Source organism: Sciurus vulgaris (genome assembly GCF_902686455.1).
Source record: "Sciurus vulgaris genome assembly, chromosome: 1".
Classification (NCBI taxonomy): Eukaryota; Metazoa; Chordata; class Mammalia; order Rodentia; family Sciuridae; genus Sciurus; species Sciurus vulgaris.
Window position 1 is genome coordinate 189,521,881 of NC_136461.1, and position 11,621 is coordinate 189,533,501.

The 11,621-nt window shown below is 38.4% G+C and overlaps 1 protein-coding gene across 1 annotated transcript; it reads left to right on the forward strand.

Annotated features, from left to right (window-relative positions):
* Positions 1-1,120: 1,120 nt before the first annotated feature.
* Positions 1,121-7,608, forward strand: UTP23 (UTP23 small subunit processome component). The gene is made up of 3 exons (XM_079110186.1): positions 1,121-1,406; positions 3,595-3,769; positions 4,690-7,608. The coding sequence occupies exons 1-3, from the start codon at positions 1,219-1,221 to the stop codon at positions 5,071-5,073; spliced, it is 747 nt and encodes a 248-aa protein (XP_078966312.1). The 5' UTR covers positions 1,121-1,218; the 3' UTR covers positions 5,074-7,608.
* The last annotated feature ends 4,013 nt before the right edge of the window (positions 7,609-11,621 follow it).

Consider the following 11,621-nt stretch of genomic DNA (forward strand, 5'->3'; position numbering starts at 1 on the left):
GGTCAATCCCCTGTAACCTTCTCCCCACAAAGAAAGTTCTTCCAGGACACTCCCTCTGAGTAATTAAAAATGGTTTTAATGGGAGGAGGAGATGCAAAACAGTGGGATCCTTTACTCTGATATGGCTCCTGAGTGGGATTAATTTTCTATCTGGGTAGAGCTAAGAATATGTGAACTTCAAGTGGGGACCTAGGTTCCTCACACCAAAGAACCACATGTCCTTAGTAACTGCGCTTACCTTTTTTTTTTTTTTTTTTTTGTACTGGGGATTAAACCCAGGGGCATTCAACCACTGAGCCACATTCCCAGCCCTTTTTTTGTATTTTATTTAGAGACAGGGTCTTGCTGAGTTGTTTAGGGCCTCCCTAAATTGATGAGGCTGGCTTTGAACTTGCCATCCTCCTGTCTCAGCCTCTTGAGCTGCTGGGATTACAGGCGTGCATCACCGCGCCCACCATTGTGCTTAACGTTTTTACAGGAAAGCAGTCACTACAAACCTCCCAAGCATGGCTGTCCAATACTAGCTTGTTGTTGTTGTTGTTGTTGAGGTACTGGGTATGGAACCCAGGGTGCTCTACCACTGAGCTACATCCACAGACTTTATTTAATCATGCAACAGGGGTCTTACTAAGTTGCTTAGGACCTTGATAAATTGCTGAGGCTGGCCTTGAATTTGTGATCCTCCTGCCTCAGCCTCCCAAGTCGCTGGGATTACAGGCATGCATCCACGTGCCCTGCCAATATTGTCCTCTTTCTTTTTCTCACTTGGGAATTAAAAACCGGAAGGGCAGTAAAACTGGGTAAATCACTTAAGACGGTTTCTGAAGCATATTTGGGCTCAATGCTATCACCTAATCCTATATTGCCAGTCTTTAGAGGCTTGTTACGTGCAAGGTAATAACCTAAACGAGGCACTTACGGTAACAGGTCCAAGTCAAGGTGCGCCCCTGCGCGGTACCGCGCACCCCAGCGGTTTTCCCGCGCAGGCCCAAGCCCCGCCCCCGAGAGCCCGCCCCTTAAAGCGCGGGCACGGTGTTCCAAGCGTCCGTCAGTCTGTGAGTGACGTAAACCAGGAGGCCGGTCGGGGAAAGTCAAGACGATTGCTTCCGGGCCATAGATGCTTCATTTCCGGGAGGAGCCGGCATTGCGGAAGCTAGACGTGCGTAAGGCTTATGCTGCGGCTTTCTGTCTGGCGGCCTCGGTCCGAGTCAGCCAGGCATGAAGATCACCAGGCAGAAACACGCCAAGAAGCATCTTGGCTTCTTCCGAAACAACTTCGGAGTCCGCGAGCCGTACCAGATCCTGCTGGACGGCACCTTCTGTCAGGCGGCGCTGCGGGGCCGCATCCAGCTGCGGGAGCAGCTACCCCGCTACCTAATGGGGGAGACGCAGCTGTGCACCACCAGGTGGGCCCGGCGGGGCGGGGAAGAGGCGCAGGGGTCGCGGGGTGTGGTCTAGGCCTCCGTCGCAAGCGCACAGGTGCGCAAGGCCCCGCCCACGAGGAGTTAGTTGATGTGAAGTGCAGGCGCCCTGGCAGTTGGTCGGAAGTCCTCTTTGTGAGCACTTGTCCCGTGCAGGCGAATATCAGGTGCCTTAGCCTGGAGAGTGAGAGCACGTGTTTTGTAGTCAGGAAGACCTGGCTTGGAATCTTGGTCCCACTCTTACCAGCTCTGTGGTTTCGGTCAAGTTACTTACCCTCTCAATCTCACATTGGTTAGATGCAAAGTAGAGATCATTAACTACTTCTAAGGTTGTCATAAAGGCAGGTGTAGCGTTTTTCAGCACACAAAACCTATCTCTAAATGGTTGCTGGCATTTGCATAGCCCGGTTAACGTGTCCTTCACGCGTGTGCACGCACAAACACGGCTTTTACTGCGTGCCCTGTATTATTCGTCTGCCTAGTTCACATAACACTGTTTCATGAACAGCTTTCCGTATTTGAAATCTCTCGAGCAGTTCCCATTTTTGGCGGTGCAGGGAATTGAACTCAGGGCCTTAGTGCTTGCAAGGCAAGCACTCTACCAACTGAGCTATATCCACAGCCCCAAATTGAAACCTTTTGGTGCCTCTTCTGTCGTGTATTTATACAGCCTTAACTCTTTATCTTTTTTTTGTTTTTCTTCCTTTTTGCGGTGCTTGCAAGGCAAACACTCTTACCAACTGAGCTATATCCCCAGCCCTTGATGCCCTAGGATTCAGTGCTGCCAGACAAGGTCTTCGTTAGCCTGGGCCTTTGGATTGTTTCGGGCTGTAAGCATTTTGTCCAATTAGTCTTGTGTACCACAGAAATATTACCATTTAAAAACATGGGTTTTTTTTTTTTTTTTTTTTTCTTCTTTGGTACTAAGAATTGAGCCCAGAAGCACTTAACACTGAGCCACATCCTCAGCCCTTTTTATTTTTTATTTTGAGACAGGGTGTCACTAAGTTGTTCAGGCCGGCTTTGAACTTGAGAGCCTTCTCCCTCAGCCTTCTGAGTTGCTGGATTACAGGCATGTACCACCATGCCCAGCTAGAAATATTATGATTTTAATAGCATGGTACCATGAAATAAAAAAGGTTGAGAAGTTCTCCTCAAAAATGTACAGCACTTTTTTCCCCAAAAATTTAACTTCTGGAAATTTTCAAACAACACAAAAGTAGAATAAAACTGTCACCTAGCTTTTGCAGTTATCAACATGGCCAATCTTGTTGCCTCTCACTCCCCCTTTATTGATGGGTTTAGAGCTTTTTTTTTTTTTTTTTTAATTGTATATCATGAAGAAATAAAAGAGTCTTTTTAAAACCAGGGTCCAGCTGGGTGCAGTGGCGCATGCCTGTAATCCCAGTGGCTCAGGAGGCTGATACCAGAGGATTTGTGAGTTCAAAGCCAGCCTCAGCAATTTAGCAAGGCCCTAAGTAACTCACCAAGACCCTCTCCGTAAATGAAATATTTTTTTAAAAGGGCTGGGGATGTGACTCAGTGGTTAAGTGCCCCTGGGTCTCAGTACCAAACAAACAAACAAAAAACCAGGATCCAAACAAGATAGCCCATTCCACCCGTCAGCGGGGCAAAGGATCTGTTGTTAAACTCTTGGATTTATGTCTCAACTTTTCCCTTAGTTGCTCAAATTGGGGCATGTTACTTGAAATCTCAGAATGGGCTGCTCTAAAATAATAGATAGATAACCTAACTTCAGTTAGATAACCTAACTTCATAAGTTATTTGGAGGTTTAGCAAGAATTTATGTAAAGAGCAGTTTGAACAGACTGAAGTAGTTCAGAGGCAGAGTGCTTGCCTAGTGTGTGTAAGGCGGTAAAGGTTTGATTTCCAGCACTGCAAAAAAGAAAATTTATAAAAACAATGCGCGTGCTGTCTGGCACATAATAAGTGCTGAGTAAATTTTAGTATGCATATTCTTTTTGCTTGGTGCTGCATTTTTCAAATCTTAAAATGGCTGCATTATAACGATTTCAAATTGAATGGTATTTTACATTTTAAAAACTTCAGTATTGTTTTTTATGTGCTTTATGTAAACAAAAGAAATGTGTGTTATAATTGTTGGCTACTAAAGCATATTTTTTTCTTCTTGGTTTTGTTTGTATTTTTTCAGATGTGTATTAAAGGAATTAGAAACATTGGGAAAGGATTTATATGGGGCAAAACTGATTGCGCAGAAATGCCAAGTTCGAAATTGTCCCCATTTCAAGAATGCAGTGAGTGGATCAGAATGTTTGCTTTCCATGGTTGAAGAGGGAAATCCTCATCATTATTTTGTGGCAACACAGGTATTTTTGAACCACAAGTCCATTTTAACTACTTTTGCATTTCTAAGTATGTGGATCTTTTTATAATAAGAAATAATTAGCTGAAAGTGATTTAAAAAAATATAAGCTCTTCATTTTTGGTTAATAAAAACAATTGTCATTTGAAACTGTGAGAGAACCTGAAGTATTTTGAGTTTGCTCTTAGTTATTGAAGTTTCTTTTATGAGAATGTGGAATTATTGATATAGAAATGTATGATTTGTTTTAGGGTTCTTCAAGGGAAGCTGATAGTAATTAAGAAGTTCACATGGACCCTGATTTGCTTAAATATTCTTCCAGAATTGTAAAACTACAGCAGCAAAGCTGATTTAGAATCTATGAGTCTTAATTTCTGTTTTCCTTAGCACCATTTTTTTTTTTTTTTTGTCCTGCTGGGGATTGAACCCACAACCTAGCACTAGGCAATTGTTCTACCACTGAGCTATGGCCCCCTCCCATCTTTGCATCTTGACCTTTTCCAAAGAATACTTAAGAGTGGGAATGAAGGAAACCTCCAAATACATTTACCTTTGCATTAGTTTATAATTTGTGGCCCTTAAATATTGACAAATCCAGTTCATACTACTGCTCCTTACACTGTTTGATCCCAATTTTTGTGTTTACCTTTCTTTGTCATAAATACATCCATAGTGAGACATACTGATTTCAAAAATAAAATTTGTGATTTATTTATTCATTCATTTATTTATTTATTTATTTTTTTCGGTGCTGGGGATTGAACCCAGGGCCTTGTGCTTGCAAGGCCAGCACTCTACCAACTGAGCTATATCCCCAGCCCCTGTGATTTATTTTTAATATATCCCTCATTAAGTTCTTAGGACTCTTTAGGTCAACTTAATTGACATATTTGAACTAAATAATTCTGTGTTTCTTTTTAATAGGATCAGAATTTATCTGTGAAAGTAAAGAAAAAGCCTGGCATTCCTCTCATGTTTATTATTCAGAATACTATAGTCTTGGACAAACCTTCTCCCAAAACAATCGCCTTTGTCAAAGCTATAGAGTCAGGTCAGCTTGTCTCAGTGCATGAGAAAGAAAGTATCAAGCAACTCAAACAGGAACAGGGTTTAGTGAAAAACCCTGAACAGAGAAGAAGAAAAAAGCGCAAGAAAATAAGTGGCCCCAATCCTCTTAGCTGTTTGAAGAAAAAGAAAAAACCAAAGGACACAAAATCGCCTGCTTCTAAAAAGAAAAGAAAAAGAATAAGAATCCGGAACAGATCTACCTCAGAAGTACTTTCTGAGAAGCAGAATGCAGAAGGATAATGAATGCTTTGGATACTTCTTTTAAAGACATTCATGTGTGAAAAATGAATTTAAAGACTGTATTTATGATTAAAGATTAAACTTATTTTTATAAATGAATAATGACCCATGTGCTTTTGCGTTAAATAACTCGTAAGCTTAAAAGAGTAGTTAGGTTTAGGTTTGATAGAGTGCACTTTTTTAGTGGTTTGGGGAGATATTTTTCATTGTAAAATTATTGTCTCCTCTCTCCCCCCACTCTCCCAAATGTTATATGCAAATAGGTTTTAAAATCAAACACTTCTAAAAGGCTTGTGACAAAAAAGAGGCAGTTCCTATTAGATATGCAGAGGAAATTTCCTCTTTCAACTTAAAAGTTCACATTTCCAAATTGTACGGGTATTGCTACCTTTGTTCCATCCATTATTTGACCTACTACTACCAAGAGTGGAGATTGTGCTTGCTTCTATATGCTCCCATTTTTCTGACATATATATTTTAGTTTTTATATATCAAATTCCATGTCTTCATTACAACTAGAGTTAATAGTTTTCAACAGTGTTCTTTTCTGAACAGTGGTGTGCTGTGATTACATTTGTTTATTATACTATTGTTCCTGATATTAATGTCCTTGTTTTTTTGTTTTGTTTTGTTTTGTTTTGTTGCATCTGACTTAATTTTGCAGGATTTACCATTAACAATGGGAAGGACTTCATGGTATAGTTTTCCACATGGTTATATCCATCCAATAACATCAGGTCGTTCATTCCCCTAGACATAGGTTCTTGGATTACTCAGATATCCTCCAGTGTGCAGTTTTTTCCTGAGCATTTCCTCAGCTGTCACCTAGGTATTTTTTGCCCTTTTCTGGAGAACTTTGTCACACTGTTTGCCTACATTCTTTGATTCTTTCATATTCTCTTTTACTGCAAAGGAGCATACAGTGTGTAGGAAATGCATGTTTTGATTTTTTTTTTTTTTTTAATTTGCAGTGCTGGAGATTGAACCCAGAGCTGTGCACATGCTAGGTGAGTGCTCTACCCACTGAGCTACAACCTCAGACCAGTATTTGAGTAGCAGTGTGCCTCTCATCTTTGTTGCACTGATAATCTAGCAAAGTACAGGATTCCTGGTTGAAGATCATTTCATTCAGATTTCCTTAACCTCTCAATTATTTATAAGGTTCTAGAGAAAAAAGTCCCTTTACCTGTTTTGAATTCCATTTGTCCTGTGGGATGATAATTTTCTTTTAGATGTAAATTTTAACTTCAACAGCAAGAATCCCAAAATAGTGTTCTAGTCAGTGTCCAAGTTGGTGTAAGAGTCAATTTAATTAGGAATTGAACAATCAAACTTGTCTCAGTCTTTCTTCCACCCCCACCAGTTGTTTTAATCATTCACAGGGCCAAAATTCAAATGTTTCTGCACTATAAGATTGAAGTATAAAGTTATTGGAAAAGTAAAATCCAATTAACAGCTCCTGACTTTGCCTTGAGGCCACCTTAAAGCAGTGGTTCTTAATCTACCTTTAGAACATCATGATGAGGTACAAACTACATCATAAATAACTTCTTATTCATGGCTAAAATAACTGACATTTCTTATATGTGAGCCAATTATAATTCCTACAGAACTATCATTCTCAGTTGAGTTCAAGGATACTTTGGTGGAAGTGTCCATTTCAATATGCTAAAATGTATTCATTTTAGGCATTCATTCTAACAAAACATCTACACTTACTCAGCACTGATCACCTACTAATAGTGTCTGAACTAGAACTGAAGAGCTGTGAAAACGTTTATGCAGTAGTTATTAAAATATTAAAGTTGTAAATACTTTGAAATTGTTTAGTTATATATTTTTCTGATAAAATTACTTTTAAAGATATTTTAAAAGAATCTCAGAACTATGGCTACCCTTGTGTCACCTCCACTAAAATCCTTATCACTACTTTCTCTGTAAAATTTGGTGAAGGGAGCCATGAAACTAAACGTATGAGATTATAATCTATGTTGTAGGGGCTGGGGTTGTGGTTCAGTGGTAGAGTGCTTGCCTAGCATGTGAGAAGCACTGGGTTTGATTCTCAGCACCACATATAAGTAAATGAATAAAGGTCTATCAACATCTAAATTTTTTTATAAAATATAATCTAGTAGTTTGGGGTAACAATGTTGAGAACCTTTGCTTTAGAGAGTAGTTATAAGCTTTATTAGGCATAAAATCTTTTATTTTCATTGGGCATAACACACTTGAACATTGAAAATTTGCCAGCCTAAAAAATATTTCTGAAGACCATTATGTCTTATGAATAGTCCAAAATAATTTGCAGTTATGTTTGAACAGGATTTGGTCAGATTCCCAACATTTTTACAGCCTTTTGGCCACTTCTCATTCTCCCATTTGAAACTGGAGTTTCAAAGGCAGAATAATTCTCTCCTTTATTTGTTCAGAGTTAAGAGATTGTATTTTATGTCTGCATCTAGGTAAAGCAAGATTGTTGTGATTTGACTAGTTTAACAGTTTTTCATGTGTAAATAAAATGTTTTTAAAATGTCATTTTATTGTCCTATAACTTCTCTTAATTCTTAGATGTAAATGAAAAAAAAAAAAAAGATTGCTTATAGTAATTAAAACTATTAAAAGTCCTGACCAACCACAATGCATCTCAATTTGGTTCCCAAGTTCTTAGTATGTGATGTTACTTTGATCTTTATTTCTTAAACATTTCCATCCAAATATTCCCTAGTTCCCTAGAGGAATGTGAAAGTTTTCCCTTGGAAGTTCAAGAAATGATTAACCACCTGCAAAAATTTAAGTAAAGTAATGCTTTCTTACTATCTCCCTGCCCCTGCCATTGCTAGCTAGATTCCCAAAATACCATTAGTCCACATTTAAGTTTGTTACTTTGACTCAATTAACTAGTCTCCCATTCAAGTACATGTGTGGGGCTTATGATTATCAAGTGACAGATTTAGGTCATTTAGGTCAAGTTCCAATCTAATGGGCTCAGTATGTTTGTGAGCCCATCCCATATTTTCCCTCAGTTCCAGAATATATACTAGTTAACAGCTGGTTGTGTTCCCTTATTGGCTGTCTCATTTATGAACCAAGAATCGTTAGGGTAGGAAAAATCAAAAGGGAACTGTTGGAATTTCTTCTTCTTGCCATATAGTAACAAAAGAAACATATGGAATAGTTGCAGAGATTACTATGATTATCATATACTTGAATGAGGCGGAAGTGTTGATTCCTATTACATCTCCATTTAGTGCATTTATTGGGCCTGGTCTGAAAGCAGATGGACCCTAAAATAGGGCTGGATTATTTCAACATTAATTAGGGGTAATTTATTGGTGGTAGTTTTTCCTGTATTAATACCTTTGCTAGAAAAAACACAGTTCCTGACTCCTGATATGGAAAATGCTACACCTCCCACTAGCAATTTGCAAGGACCATTTCCTTGACAGGATCAATAGTTTGCTTTCAGTCTTACTCCATGCATGTAGCAGCTTACTAGCTCAGCCATAATATACTCTTCGGAAATTTTAAACATCTTTATATTTTGCATAACATCACGAATTGGATGAGTAGAAAGTAGCAAATGGAAGTAGCAAACTACAAATGCTTTAATCAAGCTTTCTGAACAAAACTAAAGATGAGAAAGCAGGCACCTCTGCTATGTGGACATCATGTACAGTGCCAGTTTGGAGACAGTGCTCTGAAAATACAGAGATTCATTCTGCAAGATGAATATAAGCTTTGAATCAGAGACCAATTGTTATGGATTGGATTTGCAATGTCCACTTAAGCTTCATGTATTGCTGACTTGGTCACCAGCTAGGGGTGCTATTGGGAAGTAGTGGAAACTTTAGGAGATAGAGTCAGTTTGGAAGAGATAGGTCACAAGGAGTGTGCCTTTAGGGATTTATTTTTCCCCTGCTCTCCCCGCTGTCTCCTGGCTACCATGTTGCTCTGCTACATACTCCTCACCATGCTGTTCTCCCTCACCACATGTTCAGAAACAATGGAGCCAAATGACCATAGACTGAACCCTCTGAAACTATGAGCCCAGATAAACCTTGCCTCAAGTTAGTTATTTTTCTCAGGTTTTTTGTCACAGCAACAGAAAGCTGACCAACACACCAATCTATTGTATATCTCCCATCGTATATGTAGGTTCAGGAATTAAGGGGTTGAAGTAGGAGTAGCTTCTCTCACTATTACATTTTGTAGCCAACTTAGAATTTTTGCTTCCTTCCTGCAAGACTTTGAGTTCTGTTGATTTGGAAATTTTTTTTTTTAAAATATAGTTTTGTTGTAGATGGACATAATACCTTTATATTTTTATTATTTTTTTATGTGGTGCTGAGGATCAAACCCCAGGCCTCACTTGTGCTAGGCAAGCACTCTACCACTGAGCCACAACCCCAGCCCTGATTTGGAGATCTTATGCCCTATTTTTTTGCATTTACTAAGGGCTGCATTGTGGCATAATACATGGTCTATTTTTTAGAAGGTTCCATGTGCTGCTGAGAAGAAAGTGAATTAACTCATTGATGGATAGAATATTCTATATATGTCTGTTAAGGCTAAGTTATTGATTGTGTTATTGAGTTCTATGGTTTCTTTGTTTCATTTTTGTTTGGAAGATCTATCCAGTGGTGACAGTGGTGTGTTAAAGTAACCCAGAATTATTGTGTTGTGGTCTATTTGATTCCTGGAACTGAGAAGGATTTGTTTGATGTACATGGATGCACAGTTGTTTGGGGCATAAATATTTACAATTGTTAGGTCTTCCTGATTTTTGGTTCCCTTAAGCTTTATTGAAGCTTTATTTAAGTCCTTCTTTATTCCTTCTGACTAACTTTGGCTTGAAGTCCACTTTATCTGAAATAAGGATGGAAACCACCACTTTTTTACTGAGTCTGTGAGCGTGGTAGGTTTTTTCCCGTTCTTTCACCTTTAGTCTGTGGATGCCTTATCTATGAGATGAGTCTCTTGAAGGTAGCATATTTTTGGGTCTCTCTGCTTAATCCAATCTGCCAGTATGTCTTTTGATTGATGAGTTTAGACCATTAATGTTTAGGGTTATTATTGAGATAGGATTTGTATTCCCAGTCATTTGGGCTTCTTTTTGGCTTTTAACTTGACTTGATTTCTCCTTTGACTGATATTTTCCTTTAAGGTAGTTCCTCCCTTTGCTGACCTACATTGTTGTTTTTCATTTCCTCCTCATGGAATATTTTGTTGAGAATATTCTGTAGTGCAGGTTTTCTATTTGTAAATTCTTTTAGCTTTTGTGTACCATAGAAGGATTTTATTTTGTCTTCAAATCTGAAGGTTAGTTTTGCTGGGTGTAGGATTCTTGGTTGGCAACCATGTTCTTTCAGAGCTTGAAATATGTTGTTCCAGGCCCTTCTAGGTTTTAGAGTCTGGGTTCAGAAGTTGGCTGCTATCTGTATTGGTCTCCCCCTATATGTAATCCGATGCTTTTTTTCTCACAGCCTTCAAAATCCTATCTTTATTTTGTATGTTAGGCATTTTCATGATAATGTGCGTTGGTGTGGATCTGTTATGATTTTGTGCATTTGGTGTTCTCTAACACATAAATGGTATTTGATTTTCCATTTCATTCTTCAGGTTTGGAGAAATTTTCTGATATTATTTCATTGAATAGGTTGTTCATTCCTTGGTTTGTATCTCTATGCCTTCCTCAAACCTGATAATTCTAAAATTTGGTCTTTTCATGATATTCCATAGTTCTTGGAGGTTCTGTTCATGCTTTCTTACCATCTTCTCTGTTTGGGCAACTTTATTTTCAAGATTGAATATTTTGTCTTCATTGTCTGAGGTTCTGTCTTCCAAGTGTTCTAGTCTTGGTGATGCTTTCCATTGAGTTTTTTATTTGGTTTATTGTTTCCTTCATTTCAAGGATTTCCATTTTTTTTTTTAAGAATTTCTATCTCTTTGTTGAAATGACTTTTTTCTTCCTGCAGTTGCTTTTTCAATTGCTTATCGCAGTGACCATTCATTGCCTGAATTTGCTCTCTTATCTCATCCTTTGCTTCACAAATCATTTTAATTATGTATATTCTGAACTCCTTTTCTGATATTTCTTCTACCATGCTGTCACTAGATTCTATTAATATAGAATCTTGGTTTGTTTGGATCATTTTCTTCCCTTGTTTTTTCATGTTGTTTATGTATCTTCTCCTCGAGCACTGCAGATCTGGGGTATTGCAGTTTCCCCCCTATAGGCTTATAGTGACCCTATAGGTTTCCAAAATCTTTTCTTTAAGGGGGAGATCAATATTATCAGTGCCCAGTACAGACAATATGCAACCCTAAACCAAATAGCCCCTATGAAGATGTTAACAATAGTCATAATAAACATAATGAATTCAATTATTATCTACAGTATAACAAATAGATTTGCAATAAGGTCTGCAGTTTCTAATGGAGGACAAAGAGGATGGGGAGGGGTGTAGGATGTAGTTGTTAATGGGATAAGAAAAGAGTATAGAAGTTCTAGATCATAGAGTGAAAGTATAATCAAAAGAACTTGGTTG

What these genes read in the sequence shown, in the direction of transcription:
- UTP23 (XM_079110186.1), top strand. Translation starts at nt 1,219, where the DNA reads ATGAAGATCACCAGGCAGAAACACGCCAAGAAGCATCTTGGCTTCTTC. An exon ending in ACGCAGCTGTGCACCACCAG is followed by an intron (nt 1,407 to 3,594) that starts GTGGGCCCGGCG and finishes GTATTTTTTCAG; the next exon opens with ATGTGTATTAAAGGAATTAG. An exon ending in ATTATTTTGTGGCAACACAG is followed by an intron (nt 3,770 to 4,689) that starts GTATTTTTGAAC and finishes TCTTTTTAATAG; the next exon opens with GATCAGAATTTATCTGTGAA.